At 38.6% G+C, this 24,545-nt stretch overlaps 1 protein-coding gene across 6 annotated transcripts in view; it reads right to left on the bottom strand.

Moving 5' to 3' along the window:
• Positions 1-6,225: 6,225 nt before the first annotated feature.
• Slc9c1 (solute carrier family 9 member C1) overlaps positions 6,226-24,545 on the bottom strand; it is a 66,726-nt gene continuing 48,406 nt past the window's right edge. For 3 of the 6 annotated variants that reach the window (XM_090346658.1, XM_090346693.1, XM_090346703.1), the window contains 11 exons: positions 23,747-23,932; positions 20,040-20,189; positions 18,069-18,120; positions 16,799-16,947; positions 13,254-13,379; positions 11,749-11,847; positions 11,070-11,237; positions 9,130-9,261; positions 8,835-9,020; positions 7,589-7,715; positions 6,226-6,607 (listed from right to left, as the gene is read on the bottom strand). In XM_090346658.1, the coding sequence (XP_090202784.1) occupies positions 6,579-6,607; positions 7,589-7,715; positions 8,835-9,020; positions 9,130-9,261; positions 11,070-11,237; positions 11,749-11,847; positions 13,254-13,379; positions 16,799-16,947; positions 18,069-18,120; positions 20,040-20,189; positions 23,747-23,932 (1,404 nt within the window). In that variant the 3' untranslated portion in view covers positions 6,226-6,578. Of the gene's footprint in view, positions 6,608-7,588; positions 7,716-8,806; positions 9,021-9,129; positions 9,262-11,069; positions 11,238-11,748; positions 11,848-13,253; positions 13,380-16,798; positions 16,948-18,068; positions 18,121-20,039; positions 20,190-23,746; positions 23,933-24,545 lie in introns of those variants that run through there. The other 3 variants (XM_090346683.1, XM_090346674.1, XM_090346666.1) reach the window with 3 other exon arrangements.

Genomic DNA, 24,545 nt, shown 5'->3' with positions numbered 1-24,545 from the left:
AGAGCTTTAGAATACATTAATTGTATTTCAATAGGGAAGTGGTTAAAATGAAATGAATCTAGAGACAAGAATCATGGATTGCTTTTGTGATCATTATTTGATGTTTGGTCACTCATTTGTTCAATATCTTTGCCCCTTCCCTCGCATTCTTCTCTCTCTCCCTTCCTCCCACCCTCTACGTATCCCTCTCTCCCTCTTTCTGTCTTCCCCCCCTCCCCCTCTTCCCCTTTCTCTTTTGTGTGCGTGTGTGCTAGTATTGGGGCTTAACTTCATGGCCTGGGCTCTGTCCCTTATCTTTTTGGCTCAAGGTTGGCACTTTAACACTTGAGCTACAGTTCCATTTTTAGCTCTTTGGTGGTCAGTTGGACGTAAGAGTTTCATGGACTTCTCTCCCCCAAACCCTCAGATCTCAACCTTTTGAGTAGTTCAGATTACAGGTATGAGCCAACTGGTACCCAGCGGAATACAGAACTTTCTTATTCCAGTCCACAAATCTCCGCATGAATTGACCCTTGCTATGTCATTAGCCTTATCTTAAACATGCTCCTCTTTGCCTAGTGTATTCTGTCACATTGATATTTCTCCAACATCCACGTTAAAGAAAGGTTTCATTGTTAGTATAAAGGTGATATAGAGAGAGGTTAGATTATGTAAGTCAGGTGGAGTACATTTCTTTTTGGACAAAGTCATCCCTTCCCTCTCCTTCTCCCAGCTTTTTCCTCCTATGTCCATAAGTTATATATTTAATTTCCAATATAGTGTCTAGTGTGTACCACTACTGAATGCTCATTCATTGTCAGTCTGAAGCCTAGTTGGTAGAACTGAGCTGGGTTTATAAGGGTCATATTTTATAAACCTCAGGTAGCACTTCCTCAAGCTATCAACTCCCCTCTCTCTCTCTCTCTCTCTCTCTCTCTCTCTCTCTCTCTCTCTCTCTCTCTCTCTCTCTCTTCCTCTCGACTTGCACTTGCTCACAGCCACTCTATCATTTGACCCACTTGTTCTTTTTGCTGTAGTTATTTTTTGGATAGGACTAACCTTGCACCATAACCCTTCCATTACAGCTTCCCACACAGATGGAATGTCAGGTACAAACCACCACGTTCAGTTTTTTTGTTGAGATGGAGACTCACTAATTTTTGACTCAAACCCAATATCTACCGCCTAATTAGCTAGGATTGTAAGTGTGCACTGGCACACCGAGCCCCTAAGGCTATGTAGGAGATATAATAGATAACAAGTCAGTCAGCCCATAGTCATTTGGGGTATTGCTTCTTTCTTTTCAGGCTGCAGTTCTACTCAGACCACTAGATGGCGCAGATGAGCTGTGGAAATGTGAGCTACTGTCATGAACAATGATTTCACAAGGTCACTGAAGACATTTATTATGCAATTTATTACTGTGAAACGGTATATGGGCTAAATAAACTCCCATCTCTTCACAGATGAATGTATCTTAACACACACCCACAAAGGGGCTAGAATAACAAATCTTTAAATTATGGTGGAAATTAGAGTTTTACGTGGCTTGAATTGAAAAGCCTTGGGCTTTTATGAGCAGATGCTGGTGAATTCACAACTATTTGGGTTGGGATATTTGAATTTACTTTCCTACTGTTTGTCATTATTGTGGGGGGAGTTAATAACCATTGTGAAGACTAATTTTCTGTACTTCTACTATTAGAAGATACATTGAGTTATCATAACCATTTGTTAACAAGCTTTCTAATAATTAAGGCTCACTGCCAAATGCCTTAGATGAAAGTTCTTTTTTTTCATGTAAAAATTATAAAGATGGGAGTCCCAGATTCATAGACTTGCTCATTGACATCTCAATACTAAGTGACAGAGCTAAGATATACATTCAATAAGTGATGGGCTTTTTCTATTTATTGTCCTATTTAACAAGAGCTTGTTTAAAAACCAACTTGACCTTGAACCCTTGTCTATGTCTTGATACTGTGTTAGCAAGATGTTGTAGACAGGTATGTTTATAGGCTGTCATGGCTTCCCATATCTGATGGGGTTTTGAGATTCTGGGCTGGCATCGGCTACCAAGGCAGATGAAAATCTTTTTGTGTAAGAGTAATTCTAGGAAGCAACTTTGGTTTCCAAGACCTAAATATGGTCATTTGCTCTCAATTATTTTTGCACTCCTGAAAACCCATGTTGGAACATTTTGTGGATAACAAAAGGACTGGGATGTGAAATTTTCTGGAAGAAAGAGCTCACACAATAGCTATGACTAGGGGAGCGGCTTGTGAGGTCTGGGGTGAGTACAGTTAATTCATGACGCAGAAGATGAGCTACTGAAAGTCCTACTAACGTCAGAGGTTTGCGTCGGAGAGTCCTGACGACTGCTAATCGTTTTTTAAAAGGACATAATTTTTTATTGTAATTAATAAAAGGGTTACATGATATTTGCCAGATAGATGGTGCATTAATTCACATACATTGATACCCTTTCACATGTCTTGGTACCCATTACCCTCCCCCCACACCCCCCACACTATCAAATTTCAAATAACCAAATACAAATAAATTCAATATATCAGATAACAAAGTGAGATACTATAACAATATGAGATACCCAAGGGACAGCAAAGGAGATGAGAGATAACATAGTACATTAAGGACAACAATCATTCGTTATATGGCTTTTGTTTCAGTATCCTGGAGGTCCTTTCAATTAGCTTCATACTATATGGCCTTATGTATCTAGATTTTGCTCTATTGCAGATCTCTGCTAGTAGAGCCCAAGGTTTCTACTGATTATGACGAATGAGGGAAACCATTGAGCCTATGTTCCTTTGAGTCTGGCTTACTTCACTTAATATGATTTTTTCTAAGACTTTCCATTTCCTAACAAATGGGGCGATGTTGTTTTTTCTGACAGCAGCATAGAATTCCATTGTGTACAAATACCACAACTTGTCGATCCATTCATCAACTGAGGGACATCTAGGTTGGTTCCATATCTTTGCTATGGTGAATAGTGCTGCAATGAACATTGTTGTGCTAGTGGATTTAGTATGCCCTTGTTTCTGGATGATTGGGTAAATGCCAAGTAGTGGAATTGCTGGGTCATAGGGGAGTTCTATGTTTAGCCTTTTGAGGCACTGCCACACTGCTTTCCATAGTGGTTGAACGAGTTTGCACTCCCACCAACAGTGTAGTAGTGATCCCTCCTGGCCACATCCCCTCCAGCATCTGTTATTATTCGTTTTCCTGATCCTGGCCATTCTAACTGGAGTGAGGTGGAATCTTAGAGTTGTTTTGATTTGCATTTCTTTTATGACCAGAGATGTTGAGCATTTCTTCATGTGTCTATAGGCCATTTTTGTTTCTTCTTCAGAGAAGACTCTCTTTAAGTTAAAAGGACATAATTTTAAAATAATTTTTAAATAGGACATTACAACTGAGCTCCAGCAACTCTGTGGATGATTTTTTTTTTTTTTTTGCCAGTCCTGGGCTTGAGCTCAGGGCCTGAGCACTGTTCTTGGACTTTCTCGGCTAGAGCTCTACCAGTTGAACCTCAGCACCACTTCTGGTTTTTTTTCCATGTATGTGGTACCAAGAAATCGAATACGGGTCTTTAGCATGCTAGGCAAGCACTCTACCACTAGGCCAAACTCCCGGCCTGTGGATGAACTTTGAATACCCAAATGAAGGGATTTTAGCATAGTTTGCCAAGGAACATGACAAGCTAGAAGGTTATTCTCATTAGTATCTGGCAACAGATCAGAACCTTGCTCAGTTCTCTAAGATATTCTTGTAAATGGAACTGGCAGGGGGGAAACCCAGGTCTCGTTGTGGATGCTGCTCCCTTCAGAAGAATGAAATGTACAGACTTTCCTACGAAAGTTAGATGTTAAATATTTCAGAAAAAAAGAAAGAAAAATAGGCAAACACTAAATTTTAAGCTAAACGTAAAAATGTTTCAGAGTCAAAGGATTAAAGAAAACCTTTGTTAGAAAACATTTAAAAGCAAGCCAGGAATTAGGGGACTCATGCCAGTAATCCTAGCTGCTACTCAGGAAGCAAAGATCTGAGGATCAGAGTTCAAAGCCAGCCCACGCATGAAAGTCAATGAGACTCTTATTTTCAATAAACTACTCAGAAAAAGTCAGAAGTGGCACTCTGCTCAAATGTTAGAGCACTAACTTTGAGCAAAAGCTGCTCAGGGATGGCACCCGTATCTGAGTTCAAAACCCAGGACTAACACAGTGGACTGTGCATTAGGCATCAACAACAAATAAATGGGTTATCTCTGGAAGTCCAATGGGAGATCAAATGCACTGATCACAGCTCCCTTTTCTACCATGAGCTGGGTATATTCACCATGCACAATCCCAGGATTATTTAATACTTTGTTAATTTGTGCAGGGAGATAATTGACACACTACAATCTAGGCTAGACACTGACAAAAACTAAACACTGTGGAATGAGTACTTTGCTTCATTGGCATATATTCCAAAAGGAAATCTAGACAATCTAAAAGGCATCAAAAACTTATTCTGAATCTTCAGAGGTTTGGAGCTCCAATGTCATCCTATCAGTGACTGGTGACTTTATCTCAGTTCTCTAAGCTTCATTACTTTGTCTACAAAAGCCAGTGAGAGCAAAACTTTCAGATGAGTTCTTGACATGTGACATGCTCCCTGAAAATGACAAGTGCTATTTCTGGAAGTCACTTCCCCCTTCTCTTGCTGAGTTCGCCAATGAGCTTGCATTGCTTATCTGTCTCCACCTCCTGCATTCTCTGGGACATTGTTCATCTGCTTAATAAAGTTAGAGCCACAGCATTGGATGTTATTTGGGCAGTTCCTTCTTCCCAATATTTTGGGTAGTGAATGTACCCTTAGAAGTCCTGCATTTTACCTGATTTTTCAGCTAGGCATTTAACTTAATGGTAAAGGCCTGCATTATTTTGTCTTTCTGATTGGAGGGTAAAGAAGGCAACCTGTTCTCTTACATGTGTGAGAAAAAGTGTCTTTTCTATCAACTTAGTTTACTTCCTTTCTGTTAATCTTGAATGATTTTCCTGAAGTGTTCCCGCTTTGGCCATCTGGTTTGGTTCTTGTTGATTGTATCTTAGTTACATACGTGCGTCTTCTGAGCACTTTAAGACATCCTGTTAGAAGCTCCTTGGATTTTAATGACATCCTGATTCTCAAGCCACATCCTTCTGCAGATTGTGAACCTGAGCTCAGCCAATGTGAACAGAAGGGCAGGGCGTGCTGAGCTAAGGATCACAAGGGCGCATTCTGCCGGTTCCCTGTACTTGCTTGTCAGATTTTTGGCTGGTGGTGCACCTTTCTGCAGAAGTAAATTTTACCTTGCTGAGTTCCTTTGCAGTTGGTGTTTTTATTCCTATGTGATATCTCAATATCCTGAGCTATTTCTAATGTATAGTAGCTTGCTCAGTAAAAAAGGTGTGTGTGTTGTGTATGTGTTACTCTCTAAACACCTCTTTTGTCTTGCTTCTCACTTGATTCAGATCTCAGGAGAGGGCGACTCATGAAAGGGATTTCAGATCATTCACACCCATTGACATTGGAAAAAAATGATTGAGATTAACTGAAAAGAATTGGTAGTGACTTTTCCTAAAAAAAAAACAAATTACCACATTGTGTTTTCCACAAGGACAACTCAGTGACTGAAGTCTCTATTTGGTTCTTAAAATCTATATCTACAACCAGTCACTTGACACAGCATCCAGAATTTACATCTCCCAAGGAAAGCCTGATTTTGAAGTCATCTATTTTACTTTCTATTCATTCTTCACATATTTACAGTTTGTCACCCTGGAGAATATATAGTGTGATCATTTATTTACAAATCTGTGCTCTGGAATCTGCTGGCTGTGAGATTTTCCACAAATTACTCAAATTCACTGATTTCTTCATTCATAAATTAACTAACTTTTATGGTTGTTATGATTTAGTAAGTACAGAGTTGTGTAGTAGGCAGTGTGTCATATCCCTTATCTACAGAAAGCATGCTCTAGTTGTTAACTGTGAAGATTGCTTTATAGCAGGTATTGTGTTGATTGTAATGAAAACAGTGATGCACAGAGCAGGAGCTGAATATTCCATTTAGGGTTGGTTTCTGTGGTTTCCGTCTGTGACTATTTCCATTCTTGACAATCGTGACTCTCTAGAGAGCTTCCAAGATGAATGAAGTGAGATGTGTGGCAAAAGAATCAATGCGTGGGTCAAGGGCATGTTTAAACTGCATTTTAATAGCATTTTTATTATTCATGAGATGAATCAAACCACTATTGCTCCAAGAGCAATGTGCAAACTAGCTGGATGACACAGACTTATTTGTTGCCTTCTACAACTAAAACTGACTCAGGATTCTTCGAGATGTTTGCGTATTCGAAAATAGTTGCTTAAGTCAAAGGCATTTTTAGAGAAAGAGACATGTTTTGAACTGGCTGTTTAAAAAGTCCAATTTTTTTTCTGTGCTTCGAGAGCATCTTAGGGTAGCGGTAGAGATTTCTTCCCGTTCATTTGTGGATGTGTGTTTCTCCTCCAGGACTGCTCTGCCAACAGCTGCACCAACAATGGCTTCAATCTTCAGCATTCTTGTCAACCATGTCTAACCAAAGTGGGAAGGAGAAAAAAGAACAACAGTAAAAATAAGAATTCAGAGAACTTTGGGGGTATTTTTTCCCTTCCTTCCTTCCTTCCTTCCTTCCTTCCTTCCTTCCTTCCTTCCTTCCTTCCTTCCTTCCTTCCTTTGTTGTTGTTGTTGTTGTTGGTTGTGGAACTTGAACTCTGGTCCTAGTGTAGGTCACTGTCTTTGAAGGGTATACCTTGCCTTGACCTCTTCCTTCCTTACTCTGATTACCAGCCACCATAAAGCAGGCACCATTTTCCACCATGGGCTTCTAACATTGTGCTGCTCTGCAGAGCCTATGGCTAAGAGACTGGCCTAGTGGTTAAAGTGCTTGCCTAGCATGCATGAAGGCCCGGGTTTGATTCCTCGGTACCACATACATAGAAAAAAGCCGGAAGTGGTGTTGAAGCTCAAGTGGTACAGCTCTAGCCTTGAGAAAGTCCAAGGACAGTGCTCAGGCCCTGAGCTCAAACCCAGGACTGGCAAAAAAAACAACAACAAAAAAAACAAAAACAGGGGCTGGGAGTTTGGCCTAGTGGTACAGTGCTTGCCTAGCATGCACAAAGACCTGGGTTCGATTCCTCTGTACCACATACATAGCAAAACACCAGAAGTGGTGCTGAGGCCCAAGTGGTAGAGTGCTAGCCTTGAGAAAGTCCAAAGACAGTGCTCAGGCCCTGAGCCCAAGCCCAGGACTGGCAAAAAAAACAAAAAACAAAAACAAACAAAAAAAAGAGACAAGCAAGTAAACCCTTTCAAACCCTTGAAATCATGGCCCCAAATACAATATTTTCCTTGAAGTTGTTTCTACTAGGTATTTGTTACAACAATGAAACTCTAACACAGCAAAGTGGCATTATAAAGAATTTCTCAATACTCTACAGAATGCATATACCCAATATATATTTGACTATTCAAGGGAGAGAAAGTTTTCACATTGCCCAACTAAATCTCACTCACCTATTAATGATGATTCCAGAGAAATTTTCTGTGGAGCCCTATACTTTCTAGGGTTCAGTCTGGATTTTTTCATATCAATTGATGTTTGAATAATCATTACTTTTGTAAAATTCTCAGTGCCTTGTATCTGAAAGTTGATAGAATGCAAATTTATTTCTGAGCAAATGTCACAAAATTAAATGTTTCTCTGATAAGGCTGCTATTTCAGGCCCTTTCTAAAAAACATTTGAGAGAAAATTGAAAAGATGAATAAATCAGTACAAACAAAATGAAGATCTCGAAATGCCGGAGTGAGTTGATTTTATGGAGGTCACTGTTATGTGTACTTTCATGGACTTTAAAAATTATTTTGGTTCTCTTCCAAATGAACAGATGATAGGACTTAATTATCTATGAGCTTTTAAAAGCTAAATTTAAAAAAATCAAATAAAGACTATGGCAGAAAGTTTAAAAATCTAATGGACTTCAGTTAGATATTGTTGTCCTTTGTTTCCACTTGAAGAATGCAACAGTCTTGAAAAACATTGGTACCCAAATTCACAGAGCAGGGTTATCCACATAGTTGTGTAGAGTTATTGATGTAGTTGGGTAGGTTTCATGCTACTTTGAGAATCTCTTGCCTGTCTACATGATTAGTCACTCTCTACCAGAGCTCTGCTACTCTACTTCAAAAATAGAAGTATGCAGCTGAAGAGATGGCTTGCCAAGCAAGGGCAAAGTCTTCCCCCCCACACACACATGCACACATGAAAGGAACACAGAGTAAGGTACCTTCTATTTCCTCTAAAGGGTATAACACCAGTGCTTCAATCTCCTCTTAATTGTCTTGTAGGATTCCCTCTACCCACACTTCATTCTTCTACCTCCTTCCCCATGGCCTGCCCTGCATATCAATACTTTTATTTTAGACTTTAAAAATTCCACAACATTTCAGGTTCTGTTCATTTAAAGCCAGCCGCTCTACAGAGAACAAAAGAAGTAACATTTTGTTACAGCTTAGTTTGGCACTCTACTATTTGAACCACACTTTCATTTCTGGCTTTTTGCTGGCTAATTGTAGAGAAGACTCAGAGACTTTTCTGCCCCAACAGGCTTTGAACTACAGTCCATACATTTAAGCCTTTGGGGAGCTATGATTACAGGCATGAGCCACCAGTGCCTGGCTAAGAAAGACTGATCATAATGACATTTTTTTTTTCTTCAAATGGATATACTGACCTGAAGACAGGAATAAATGTTTCTTTACCTGATGGCATGTTATAGGAATTAAAAATGGTGCCTTATATGCTTTGCGTAACTGACAGTCCTCTACAGCTCCATGTATGAGGATAACATGGGTTACAGTTTCATCATAGATATCTGTTTTGGTGGTCTTTGGTATATTTTGTACATAAATGTTACAGAGCTTTAATTGCATCTTGTAGTTCCATTCCTGTAAGGCAAACGCAACTTCTAATATTTGTTCAGGAAGAGCTTGATTTAAGTTTATAGTCATTTTCTGACTGCATTTCAATGCAATTTCACTCAGAAATTCCTCTTACCTCATAGGATAAATTTTCCCTTATTTTTTGGGCAGTAATGCCAAGCCCAATTTTTTGCCACATTTTATCTTGCATGTCAGGAAAGGAGTCTTTAAATCCTTCATATAAATGCTGCTTGGGAATAAAACATGTCTGGAAAAAGGAAGGTATAAATTTGGTATTTCAAAATCAGGCTATACCTTAACACTAACAATTTAAGTTATATAAGATATGTACTATGATCTGAAAAATGTAGTAAAATGTGTGTATTGATAAATACCTTTTGATTTGGGCATATATTAAATTATAAAAGACCCTGTGATCCCATGAGAGATTCTCTAGTATTCATTTTCAAAATTACATATATTTAATGGAATATATATATATATTATTTTGATATACATCTACTTTGTGAAATTATGTTAAGCTCATAGCATGTTAATGGTCTCTTGTACTTTTTACTAATCTATTTACAGTTGTGTGTATTTATCTGTATATAATCTTATTCTTTTATTGTGGATTTTACAAGCTAATTTGAGTATTCATTATTTCATCACTCCTGAGCATCTACCCTGAGCATCATAACTCAGGATATGATAAGGACACCTGCTCAGCCATATTTATCTCTATACTATTCACAATAGCCAAGTGATTAAAAACAACCCATATGTCCCACTACAGATTAATGATACAAAAATGTGATATATATATATATATATATATGAATTCTACATAGCCAACAGACAAGATAAAATAATGTCAGTTGCTGGGAAGTGGATGAAACTAGAGCAAATCATGTTGAGTGGGATAAGTCAAGACCAAAGGAACAAAAGGAGCATGGTTTCCTTGATATGTGGATATTAGATCCAAACAGTACAAGAGCGATAACTCAGTATTTGGGTGCCCAAGGTTATGGACATGGTCTTGGAGATATAAACATAACTACATAGACATAAAAATCTATGATGGGCTATATACTCTATAAACATATTTTCTTACATATATTAATAAGTGTCTATGACATACCAACCCCTAGCTTAATTTTAATTAGGTCCTAAAATCTATGTGTCAGTGATTGCATATAGAAATTCCCTTCTTGAATACTTGTTTGTAAAGATGACACTTGAAAGATGATATAAAAAGCAGTGTTAATAAAATCTTAAAAGAAAAGCTACTGTTCTAATCAAAATGACAAAAAGATTTATTGTATGTACAAACTGCTTTGTTATATGGCATCTGCTTAGTACAACTACTTAAAGGTGATTAAAAAGTAAATAATAATCCCTGTCTCTGACTCTGTTTCTCTCTCTCTTCCCCAGCCCCCAAGCAGTGTTTGAACTCAAGGCCTAGTGCTTGCTAATCTGGTGCTCTACCACTTGAGGTATGCCCGTAAGCCCTTTTGGTCATTTATTTTTTTGCCCAAGGCTGGCCTTGGACTGTCTCCTATTTATTCTCCTACATAGCTAGGACTGCAGATGTGAGGTACCATATCTAGTAACCTTTTGTCTAAACTAGCCTCAAACCACTGTTACCCTCTTGATGGTTTACAGGATTACAGGTGTGATCCAACATGCCTGACCCTATGTCTAGAAAAAGATTTACTTCATTTTAATCTATTAGTCACATCTACCTCTGACTTTTTTTCTTCCTTATCTTCCAAATTACACTATTGATAGTCAACATATCCCACCAAAGTTTACTTCAGAACTGCTCATATAATCAGTTAATCTTGTTACATGCTTCTTTCACTAAGGTAGGTTCATTTCTACAAGGCATTTGGTCAGAATATTGTGGTAGGTGGGTAAATAATTTTTTAACAAAGTTCTTATACTTTTCTTAAGAAACAACAACAATGAAATAAGATAAATTGCTACTAGTTTGTAGACACATGGTAAAGACCTTAAATTGGACATTAGATGCTGAATGAGACACAATATATGACAAAGGTGGCGCTGTCTGACCTCCACAACAGTTTTGCAGGTGGCAGAATATTCCATAGGATGATTAATTAAACAGTTCAATTCTCCTATGATTTCCCCACTGAGCACATAGTCTTTGTAGAGTATGGGTCCAGCTTTCTTCTCTAAGTGTTTTGCATCAGCCTCTGCATCTGGCTTTGATCTTTTAAGCTATTTACGAACCAAGAAAGAGATAAAAAAAATGCCAATTAATTTCTATTATCAAAAGCATCTAATTTATGATTTCCCCACTTTTGATTTAACAACTATAATGTGCACCTATTTGGAGATATACTTATTTCTCCTTTTCAAGTAAATGTATTGAAATGTTTAAATATGACCCAAACCCAAAGCATTCTTAAATACTCTAAACTTTCCGAATTCTCTTGTTTAATCTATACCCACTGCAAAATGCCAAATTCTCCACTCATAATAAACAGAAGGAAATAAGTGTACAATACAATTTTCCATCTTAAAAGATAAGAAAAAGTTATGAACCTACAAGAGACTATGGCTTTAAAAAATAATTGGCTATTGTCTCTGATTGTGAAAATGATCATTTCTATGGTAGCTGAAAAAAGGAACAGTGCATTTCTCATAATGGGAAGATAGAAATTCTCAATTTTATAAAGGTTTTCTAAACTAATACTTAGACGTCAACTTGAATATATCTTTGCTTTACCTTTACCATGCCTGAAATAATTATATAGATTCCTTGAGCCTCATCCCCTTCTTCAAACATATCATTTCCACAATCATAAGTTAAAATTTTGGCTTTTTCCTAAAAGAAGAAATGACAGCAAATACATCACTTATAAACAGTTTGTTGGCAGTGATTGTGAATAATAACATTTTAATATATTTTACCTTTCCAAGTATATATTCAATAATATCTAAAATACTTTGCTGGTAATAAATTTGACAGGGGAAGCAGGAATTATGACTAGCAAAGAGAAGAAGTGCATGTTCATAGTAAATTTCAGATGGAGTATTTGTGCATGGATGAGGGGGTGTATGGCCTTCTTTCCTATGTACAAGAATGTAACGGTAGAATTCATAGTTGTTTTTTTTTTTAAATGTTGGCTAGTGGCACATATATGTCACATATCCTCACACTCAAAATAGTTAAATTTGGTCAATATTAACCATTCACTATAAATATTTGGTGGGAAAATATAACTGATCTTTTGGTATCAAATAGACAGAGAAATAATACTATTAAAACAAAGTAGGCTGGGTACTGGTGGCTCACACCTGTAATCCCAGCTACCCAGGAAGATGAGACCTGAGGATTTCAAAGTGAACCCAGGCAAGAATGTCTGTGAGACTCTTATCTCTAATTAAGTACCAAAATGCTGGAAGTGGAGCTGTGGCTCAAGTGGTAGAGTGCTGGCATTGAGCAAAAAAAATCCCACTCAAGCACAGTGCTCTGGCCCTGAGTTCAAGCCTGAGTAGCAGCACCAAACAAACAACCACCACCACCCCACACTGAAGTTAGACTCCTATGTTGTTCATTCCACCAACACTAATTGAGTACCCGTTATGCATTGTGCAACATGATAAGAGCTGGGTATCCAACAGTTTGAATGAGCTAGAAAATATAGTAGTTAGCAGAAATGTATAACTAATTGCAATGTGGCGTAGTTGAGCTACAATAAAAGCAGGTATTTCATACGATGGTGGCAGCTTTGCTCTGCCAAGTTCAAGAGGGACACAGGCTAGTAGGTGGTCAGCAGGCAGGCCACACATCCTGTTCTCTGAGGTCCTCTAGAAAGGGGGTGGAGCACTAGAAACCAGCAGGGGAATGATTGTGTTAAGACAGGTACCTGGGTAAATGTGAAACAGAAAAGGAAGGTGGAGAGGTGGCAGGAACAGACTGGAAAGGGGTTTTCTGTGTTTCCAAAGGGATTTTGAATTTTTTTTCTATAACTAGCAAAGTACAGTAAGAGAGCTTATAACAAGCAAATACTCTGGTTAAATCCTTAGATTAAAAATTAGTGTTATTTTAAAGTTGATGTACAGAGGGATTATATTTACTTAATTCAGATAATACTTTTCTTGCTAAACAATGCCACCCTTTCCTTCTCTCTCTTCTAATTTTTCCCTTCTATTCCCACCCCAAATCCTAACTTTTTCAAGATGTTTGGGTTCATTGAGGATGATATAGCCAGAAAATACAAATCTCACCTGAATATATTGAATACTCTTGTTATCTTTAGCAAGCCATGGAATATGATACAAAGTTTCTTCAACTGTTAGAGGGTTGACAACAGATTGAAAATCAAGCACTTCTCTCTTTTTGGCCATTATTAACTAAAAATGATACAATTTAAGAAAGAAAATGGACTCAGTTGTTGTTCACAGAATGTTAAAAAAGAAATAAAAGCTGTGTAATTAACTGTGTCAATAAACTGTTGTCTCCTGTGACAAGACACTGAGAGAGTCAAGTTTGAGGAACAAAATTTTATTTTGACTCATGGTTCCTAAGCTTTCAGCCCATGATCATTTAGCTCTATTATTTCAGGGCCATAGTAAGTAGCACATGGTGAGTGTCACATGTTAGAGCTGGCCTCTCCCATGAGGGCTTGGGGAAGCAGCAAGAGAAGGGAGCCAGGGCCCTAGCCCATTGAAGGGCACACCCACAGTGACTACTCCCCCTTCAACTTCCTCCCTACTCTTTTTTTTTTTTTTTTTTTTTTTTTTTTTTTTTTTTTTTTGCCAGTCCTGGTCTTGGGCTTAGGGCCTGAGCACTGTCCCTGGATTTTCTCAAGGCTAGGGCTCTCCCACTTGAGCCACAGCACCACTTCTGGCTTTTTGCTACATATGTGGTACTGAGGAATTTAACCCGGGTCTTCATGAATATTAGGCAAGCACTTTAATCACTAGGCCAAGCTCCCCGCCCTACTCTTTTAAGTTTGTAGGACCTTCCTCTTGTATCACAAACTGGTGACCACACTTTTAGTACATGAATTTTTGGGAATATTTCCAATCTAGGTCACAACATATACTATTTTCTATTCCTGATCTTGAGTTTTCATGAAAACTTAATCTCTGATCAATATTGTGAAGACCTATATTAAGCTGCATAAAGCACATCTTTTCTCTGAGGTACAGATGCACAAAATGCATCCAAATCATGACTATTATGATTTGGCTCGGTACTGATGGCTCACACCTGCTGTAATCCTAGCTACTCAGGAGGCTGAGATGGCAGGAGGCACAAAGCTAGTCTAGACAGTTTCCCAAGTGGACTATGAAGTTAGATCATGTTATGTTATCCATTTTGCTCATCTTTGATTTTCAATTGGATAGTTGGTTCAATTGTAATTGAAGTACTTACTGATATGAGAGACCTATTTCTGTCACTTGTGTTCCATTTTTTAAAAAGATTTTATTAACAGGGCCGGGAGTTTGGCCTAGTGGTTAAAGTGCTTGCCTAGCATGCATGAAGACCCGGGTTCAATTCCTCGGTACCACATACATAGAAAAAAGCCGGAAGTGGTGCTGAGGCTCAAGTGGTAGAGCTCTAGCCTTGAGAAAGTCCAAGGACAGTGCTTAGGCCCTGAGCTCAAGCCCAGGACTGGCAAAAAAAAAAAAGATTTTATTAGCATTGATTTTTTACATTATATTTCAAATGTCAAGTTTAACAAATAAGTATTCAAGAATGGGATCTCTATATGCAATCACTGGCACATAAATTTAAGAACAAAATTAAAATTAAGCTGAGAGTTTGTAAGTCATAGATACATATTGATCTATATAACATTATGTCTATAGGGTATATATCCAATCATAGATTTTTATGTCTATGCAGTTATATTTATAGCTCCAAGATTGTGTCAATGACCTTGAGTACCCGAGGATTAAGTCATTGCTCTTGTACTGTTTGGATCTAATATCCACATATCGAGGAGATCATGCCCCTTTTGTTCGGTCTTGGCTTATCTCACAACATGATTTGCTCTAGTTTCATCCACTTCCCAGCAACTGACATTATCTTACCTTGTCTGTTGGCTATGTAGAATTCCATTGTGTGTGTATGTATGTATGTATGTATGTACGTATGTATGTGTGTGTGTGTGTGTGTGTGTGTGTGTGTATATATATACATATATCACTTTTTTTGTATCCATTCATCTGTACTTGCATGTTTATTCACTACATATTTCCTATAACTATAGAGCTGCTATCATTGCAGAATTGAGTTGATGAAAGAGTAGCCACTGCTGGAGCCAGCCGGCAGTGAACCAGAATTCCTGATTTAGGGGGTGAGGACTTGGAAAAGAAGAAGACAAGAAAAAGACGGCCTTGGGAGGACTACAGCCCAAGTCAGCAGCCCAAGAACGCTGTGAGCTTAAGACTGCAGCCCGTTTATTTCAAGTTCCTGTTGGGGCCTTATCTCCATCTCTGCGGCCTGTTCATCAGTCCAGCTCAGCGGAAAGGGCTTTGGCCAGGCATTCCTTGTGTTCCTTGCCTACCTCTCTTATCTCTCTGCTCATGATTCGACTGGGGGGAATGGGGGCCTTGCAGCGCAGGTCCCCTGCGCAATCCTGCACTGGTCCTGCCCAGTACCTAAAAGTTTGCCCTGGAACCTTAGTGATAGCAGGATGGCTCTCTTCCTATTGGCTAGCTTCCCAGTTCCCACCTTCTCTTTCCCCAACAGTATATAACTAATTGCCTGACGCTTTGCCTGCTGTGCTTTCATGGCTGACACAGCTCCTGGTTCAGTGTGGTTTCTTCCCCGGTAATTGGAGGAGGGCTGGATCATGGATACTTACCATCTGCTTGGCTCCGGGGGACATCAGGCTGGCCCTGGGTGTCCCTCCCCATACCCGTGTTGCTCCACAGTAGCAACAAGTTCCAATCTTAAATACTTTTCTTAAAACCAGGAAACTGCCATTCGTACAAAACAGCAATCAAGTCTCAGATAAGTTAAGTGAGAAGCGATTGACACAGCCCAAAGTCATCATGATAATAGCGTACTTCCTTGTGTACTCAGTTGTGCAGGTCCAAGGTCACTCTGACCCCACACTCGGCCCCCAACAAGCCACACAGGCTCACATAATATATTTATTACGTTGTCCCTTATAGAACATGGTTTCCACTCTTGCTCCATAGAAACATGAATTTGGTAGGGAATTTCAGTTCTTACAAGGTATGTTTTGTATTTTATATTGGTCCCATGCTTCAAGGTTTATAGTTCTTAATTTCAATTGCCAAGAGTATATTTTTCTCCATTATCTTGTTTTGAGCACTCTGCTGAAATCTGATTAATTCTAAAGTTCCTAAATGAATCCATTAAGATTTTAATTGAATAAGCAATATATATAATTGGAGTTCATACAATGAGCATATTATGATATTATTTTCATAACTTAGATAATGTAGTTTTTCCCAGCTCTACAACTGACTGCTTTTATAGTTTACAGTAGAAATGATATTTAGGCACCAGAGATAGTTCCCAAGAGCATACTTGTACCCATTCTAGCTTAGAATGGAGTAGGTTCACTAGATCCTTGGTTTGGTAGAAAGATATAATACCTCCCCCTATGGCAAAAAAAAGTTGACCCCTGGGAATTCATTAAGAAAACTATAGTAGATATTTGTCTCCAAACAATCATTTTAAGTAAAATGTTCATCTTTCAAGAATACTTTTCATTGCAAAGAATCAAAAATAGTCATCCAGATCACAACATACTAAATAAATGTATTCTAAAAATATTCCACCTTACTTTATTGATTTCAGAGCTTTCAATTTTATGAAGAATTCCTTTTGACTTGAAAACCTTGACAATTTCTAGAGCCATATTAAGCATGACATTAATCTCCTCCTTGGTCTTCATAGTAATAGCAATTTCTGGATGATCATACTCAAAGTATCCTGAAAGGTAATAAAATATTTTCAGGTGAAATGCAACATAGTTGTAAGAAATCCTAGCTAGTTTTTCTGAACTCGTGGACTACAGCTTTTAACAAGGGGAAATGTATCTCCCTCGGATAGGTCCACTTTGGTAAATCATTACTCATCAGTGGTGTGAGTTCTCTCAACCCTCACACTTGTGCCTAAACCCATGGAAAAAGACAGACAGCTCTGGTCCTGAGATTGACCATTACACGGACCCACCTGCTCTGCATACTGTGAGGCTACTTTGGGTTTTGAACTCTAGCGCTCATGATCCATTTTCCTGTTCCATTTGAGTCAGGAGTTTTGACTCGACTCTATGGGCTCAGACGTGGCTTATAGTTTAGTTGGCTTTCTCATCCTGTATCATTTTCTCCTCACCCTGCCAAGGGATTCCTGAATACCCACGAAAATTTTATACCTTCAGATTCTACCTGAATGCTTTTCCTTGGTCATGATCTCTTGTCTGTTTTGGTAACTATTTGTCATACAAGATCTCTCAAGCTTGGCTTTTATTCACAGGCTTGTGGTATTCTTTTGCGACTATTTTGGTACCAAACCCCCTTTTCCTGTTTACATACGAACAGCACTGGCTCAAGATGCTCATTGTATTCTCAGTATTTGTCCTGCACCAGGGCCATAATGTAGTATAACTCAGAGAATAGTCTGTAGCCAGCTGTGGACATAGAATCTTTTAGCAGTCATGCTAGAGCTACCAAGGTTCTGTCTCGTTCAAAGGTCTAAACACTTGAATGTCAGTGTTATGGCAAGTATTGTGACCAAAAGTCCTCTTTTAAGGGCTCACACATTTCCTGGTTTAGACGAAAACAGAATAAGGTCATAGAATGACATCCAAAACGATGGCACGTTGGTGTGGATTATTGGAATAGAAATTAAAAAGCTATTTATATCAGGAAAAGGGCAGAGAAGTCATCGTACATCATGTACATCTCTACTAAAAAGCACAGTCATGCAGACTGTTATCCACTTGGTTATTTTTAGTGGGTAGCTTTCCTCAATGATTACTAGTTACAAATGATTTTCTAAAGCTGTGATGATAAAAGTTGGTTCTATTGCATACTTAGGATGGTGGTACCTACCCAGCTCTCTCCTGGCAAGTTCCATATTCCTTGTTACCCGATTTAATAAAATCTGAAGAACAAAAGTTATATTAGTTCCATCAAATGATTATGAAATGTCTTTACACTTGAGGAGCTAAAACAGCGCCCCCGTTCTGAAGCAGCCACCATCTTGTTGTTTATGTAAACTGTGAGTGACCCAAAAGTGCACATAAATTAAGAAACAGAATTGTGGTGCCATTAAGTCCCAGGAACTGACCTGTCTGTGTTAAAAATTAACCAGAATTCAGGGCCGGGAGTTTGGCCTAGTGGTAGAGTGCCTGCCTAGCATGCACGAAGACCCGGGTTCGATTCCTCGGCACCACATACATAGAAAAAAGCCGGAAGTGGTGCTGAGGCTCAACTGGTAGAGCTCTAGCCTTGAGAAAATCCAAGGACAGTGCTCAGGCCCTGAGCTCAAGCCTAGGACTGGCAAAAAAAAAAAAAATAACCAGAATTCGAGAGGATGGCATTTGTTTTCTAAAGCAGAACTCGTGTAAATTCAAGGGATGGCATTTGTTTTCTAAAGCCATAAAACTACCCTCAGACAGCTAATTAGGACTCTACTGGCTTCCACTGCCCTGAAGTGTCCCTAACCCCTACCTTATCTCACTCCAATAGCTGATTGCTGTGTTGATGTAAATCTGTGGTCTTTGCCTTTAAAAGCCCTGTAATATTGCAGTTCAGGGCCTCCTCCTAGCTCCCACTATATGGGAGTGTAGGACCAGGCCAGAGCTAGCCCCCCTGAATAAAGCCTTGCTTTTGCATTTCGGAATGTCTGACTCTCGGTGGTCTCTCGGTGGTCGTCCTGAGACTTGGGCATTACACACTGACAATGGATGGATTTGTAACCAAACTACTAACTTATAGAGAAGTGTGATAAGGAAGATTTGGGAGCAATAGTGCTAAGGAAAGAACATCATCCAGACTGATTTCAAGAACCCTAAAGTCATCACATACATTTTTCCTTAAGGTAACTTGAGATAGAATACTGTTGATTCTGAATGGCATGGCAGATACTTTCCCATGCAGCTCTATGGGACTCTTCAATTTGGGGACACAAGAATGTTTTTCATCTACAAGTGACATGTAAGGACCAAATTGCGGACAAATTTGGATGTAATTTAAACATCCAAGTCCTTTTGTATTCTCTCCTTGGTACCCTTGGATTCTAGCGCTAAATATCTATGGTTAGAAAAGGCAATGCAATTCAAAGTTGCAGGTGGTGAAGGCATTATTTTTGTGTTCTAGCACATACTAAGTGTACTATTTTCTCAACTGAGAGAATAAAATCTAACATTGAAATGTTCTAAATTGGCATGGAAGGCAAATATTGAATTCTGCCCAGACCACAAACAGATGGGCACAGATCAGTGTTAGTCTGCCTCAAATTAGAAAATTAAAAAATATAGAATTTAAGCCTTCAAATATCTTCCCTACTCACTAGCCCTTACATTCTGAATATAGTTATTTCATCCTTTTTGGATTCACAGTTTTCTATCTGCATAATGAGATACTCTGACAAGGCTTCCCGGAAGGCGGGTTGTTTTCTTTATTTCTTTCCTTGCTAGGCCACTTGCTTTTATTTCCTTTGCTGTTTATTGTGGAAGAAAGAAAGATGGAACGAGATGGAAGGAGCGCTTGTGCAGTAGGAAGATACAACGCTAGCATCACTTTTCACCTCCATGGTTTCCTGCCAAATACGGAGCTGGTACTCAGAAGAACCTGATTCCTGTAGCTTTAAGAACCTCAATACTTCTTCATGTGATACAGATACTTCAGCAAGGAGATTTTTTGAGCGATTGAAATGGAAAGTATTTTAAGTTTTTACAGTAATTACCCAGGAGTTAAAGACAGACCACACCTGAACATAGAGATGGAATTAAAGATGGCCCAAGATAATCAAAGGGTGAGAGAAGCCACGTCTTTCCCCAGAATTCGGGGTTTCCTCACCTCCTTAACCTGCTTGGAACTTGCAATCTGGTCGATTATATTCAGTACATCTGCCTCCCCTTGAACATAGCCTTTTAATATAGCGTAGTGAAAAGACAGCTGGTGACTCATTCTTTTATCAATGAACTGTAGTAATTTTGGTGTTACAAGCTGAGAAGTAAACATACAAGCCAGGATTATCATTTGCTACACACTATGCAGCTTTGGTTTATGTGCTCATTAGTTAAACAAAGCTATTAAGAATAGGGAATTAAGGGACTTGAAAAAATAATGCAAAGGCTGGGCATTGGTGGCCCAGTTGGTCTACAGTTTTAGCTACTCAGGAGGCTTGAGGCCTGAGGATCTTGGTTCAGAGTCAGCCCAGACAAGACAGCCCGAGGGACTCTTATTTTCAATACCAAAAAGCCAGAAGTGGAGCCGTGGCTCGAGTAGTAGAGTGCCAGCCTTGCGCAAAAAAAAGTTAATGGACAGATTAGATTCCAAGCCCTGAGTTTAAGCCACAGGACTAGTGTACACGTGCAACACACACACACACACACACACACACACACACACACACACACACACACACATTATTGCAGAAACCCATTCAAGCTCTTGGTTATTTTGTTCATGGTTTCTTCACAGCTTCATGACTATGGCTATTTATAATGACCAATTTTGGGGATTTTGCACAACTTAAAGTTTATTGTTTGTATTTCCCTTATAGAGAAGATGATATTATTTTAAAAGCTCACATTGTTACAGTATCTGACTTTGTTACCTGGTATATTGTATATACGTCTATTTGTTTATTTGAAATAGGAAAGGGAGGGGGGAAAACAAGATGATTGGGAGGTGGTGGTGGGGAAATGAGAACAAAAACATGAGAAGGATTATCAATGTGTGAGGAGTACTGCACCCTCTGTCTGGCGAATATAACTGTAACCCCTCTATACATTACAATAAAAAATAAAAGAGCTTAAATTCTTGGAAATTAATGTATTTATCTTGTTGGCATAAATCCTAATGATTGTCTATAAAGCATTATCTCTTTCCCATGACAATTCTTCTGCAAAACTTAGTCCCAAGTGTTGTTTGAAAGGAAAATTTCAGCTACCACACTCCCAGACAGATCCCACAATTAACCACTGTGCTCCAGACTCCCTTGCTGAGGGTTTATGTTCCCAAGCTATCTGTAATTATTAAGAAGTCCCTTAACTTCTGCAGTTTGGCAATTCCTTTCTCTTTCTTACCTGTGCTTTACAACCTGCAATTCCTGTTAGTGAATTCTCTTTCAGCTCAAGTATCACCAAGTAAAGTCTCTTCTTCTACCATCATTCTCCCATTCCTATCCATTTCTATCATATAACACAAGAAAATCTAGATAGCGTTTCCTTAGTTCTTTCTTTGAAAAAGTCCTTAGGAACTGAGATATTTATTTATTTTTTTTTGCCAGTCCTGGGCTTGAGCTCAGGGCCTGAGCACTGTCCTTGGACTTTCTCAAGGCTAGAGCTCTACCACTTGAGCCTCAGCACCACTTCTGGCTTTTTTTTCCTATGTATGTGGTACCGAGGAATCGAACCCGGGTCTTCATGCATGCTAGGCAAGCACTTTAACCACTAGGCCAAACTCCCGGCCCCCTGAGATATCTATTTATTTAAACTACTCTGCAATCTTTTTATATCCTCCCATCAGAAAGAATTAATTAGACCTTAGAATACATTAGACTTGCCTTTCTCAGGTTAGACTATACACTACATTACTGTTCCAGAGAAGACTAGCAAGAGAGACTACTGATTGTATGGTATGTTGAGTCATGTTTCTTAGTAGGAAAAGTATTTCTAAACATATATAAGGAAAATATAATTGTACATATTCTACACTGTTAGATTAAACTCTAGATAAACTATGTTCATGTAGCTTTATAATGCCAACTCCACTTACAAGTGTTTTTATCTTTGTTGTATATGAATAGAAAGACAGATAAAGAGCTATGGCCACCTAATCTTTGACAAGGGAGCCAAAAAAATAGAATGGAAGCAAGACAGCCTCTTCAACAAGTTGTGCTGCCAGAACTGGCTAAGCACCTGCAGAAAACTGAAGTTGGATCCTTCTTTGTCACCCAGCACTAGAATTAACTCAAATGGATCAAAGACCTGGAGGTAAAAGCTGACACACTGAAAACTGCACAAGAAGGAATAGGAGATATACTAGGCCTTCTTGGCGGGTCAAAACTTTCTTAATAAGGACCAAGAATCACAGCAAATAAGAGAAAGGCTGGATAAGTGGGACTGCATTAAACTGCCGAGCTTTTATATGGCAAAGGACATAGCTAGTAAATTAATTAGGAAGCCTACAGAGTGGGAGAAGATCTTCACCAACTAAACAACGGACAAAGGCCTCATATCTAAAATATATCAACAACTCAAAAAATTGAATCACTCCAAAGCTAATCTCCAAAGTAACAACCATCCCATTAAAAAATGGGCCAAAGACTTAAAGAGAGTCTTCTCTGAAGAAGAAACAAAAATGGCCTATAGACACATAAAGAAATGCTCAATATCTCTGGTCATAAAAGAAATGCAAATCAAAACAACTCTAAGATTCCACCTCACTCCAGTTAGAATGGCCAGGATCAGGAAAATGAATAACAACAGATGCTGGAAGGGATGTGGCCAGGAGGGGTCACTACTACACTGTTGGTGGGAGTGCAAACTCGTTTAACCACTATGGAAAGCAGTATGGCAGTGCCTCAAAAGGCTAAACATAGAGCTCCCCTTTGACCCAGCAATTCCACTACTTGGCATTTACCCAACCATCCAGAAACTAGGGCATACTAAATCCACTACCACAACAATGTTCAATGCAGCATTATTCACCATAGCAAAAATATGGAACCAACCTAGATGTCCCTCAGTTGAAGAGTGGATCAACAAGTGGTGGTATTTGTACACAATGGAATTCTATGCTGCTGTCAGAAAAAATGACATCGCCCCATTTGTTAGGAAATGGAAAGTCTTAGAAAAAATCATATTAAGTGAAGTAAGCCAGACTCAAAGGAACTTAGGCTCAATGGTTTCCCTCATTTGTCATAATCAGTAGAAACCTTGGTCTCTACTAGCAGAGATCTGCAATAGAGAAAAACCTTGATACATAAGGCCATATAGTATGAAGCTAATTGAAAAGACCTCCAGGATATTGAAACAAAAGCCATATAATGAATGATTGTTGTCCTTAATGTACTATGTTATCTCTCATCTCTTTTGCTGTCCCTTGGTTATCTAATATTGTTCCAGTATCTCACTTTGTTATCTGATATATTGGTTTTATTTGTATTTGGTTATTTGAAACTGGATAGGGAAGGGGGGAAAAAACCAAGACGGGGGGGGTGGAGGGGAGGGTAATGGGGACCAAGACATGTGAAAGGGTATCAATGTATGTGAATTAATGCACCTTCTATCTGGCAAATATCATGTAACCCATTTATTAATTACAATAAAAATATTTAAAAAAAGAAAGAAAACAAGAACAACTTCTTCCAGAGCCAGGAGCGTAGCTTAGTGGTAGAGTAAGAGCGCTCACCTAGCATGTACAAAGCCCTGGGTTTGATTCCTTGGTACCACCATACACAGAAACAGCCGGAATTGGTGCTGTGGCTCAAGAGGTACAGTGCTAGCTTTCATGAAGCCATCAGAAGGAATTTGGAATTGCAGGATTTACTTTACCTTTAAAAGGCGTAGAATGCGAAGGAATCGAGTAATTTTCATAAAGATGACTGTTTCACCTACTTCAAAAGTATAATTAATGGTTCCTGTCTCAATAAGTATTATATCTAATATGCCAACTAATGTAATTCCTAACTCAAATAGGTTCCAGGCCTGTGAAAAATATTCCTTCCTTATTGCGGCCATCTGTTGATTTAAAAAGAAATCACATCGTCATAATTTTGCTTTTCCTATACCATTTTCCATAATAGCTTAAACATTACCAATTACATTTTTCTCTGCTCTATCTCTGAAATACCATCAGGAGAAACAAACAAAGGGTAAGTTTATTAGCTCAACCTTTTAGTGAAGGAATGGGAGTACTGATTTAGAATTACCTTCAAGTACAGATATAGATGTGAAACATTTGTAAAATTGTCTCAGGAAACATGTAGCAGTCAAAGACAGACCAATCTAAACAATACGTAATATGTCAAGGTATTTTAAATTTTACGAACTGCCTCAAAGAATTCCATTTTAATGGTATATGATTGATATTTAAGATTGTGAGTTATCACAAAACAAAACAGATAAGTATGAGATGGAGGTAGGGGATTGAAGGAAGATCACAATCCAAGCATAATGTGCTATTTAAAAAATAAATTAAAGCAAAAAAAAATCTGGGAGTGAATTTTCACCACTTATCTACCAATCTAATATAAAAGTAATAATGTGAATTTCTGTGCTTACTGCCTGGCTGAGTTTAAGTACATTTCTAATTCTGCTTAAATTCGCTCTATGTCTCTGACTCATGTCTTTT

This window comes from Megascapheus bottae, chromosome 1 (assembly GCF_031878675.1).
Source record: "Megascapheus bottae isolate mThoBot1 chromosome 1, mThoBot2.hap1, whole genome shotgun sequence".
In the NCBI taxonomy this organism is placed as follows: domain Eukaryota; kingdom Metazoa; phylum Chordata; class Mammalia; order Rodentia; family Geomyidae; genus Megascapheus; species Megascapheus bottae.
This window is presented reverse-complemented; position numbering and strand designations above follow the sequence as displayed.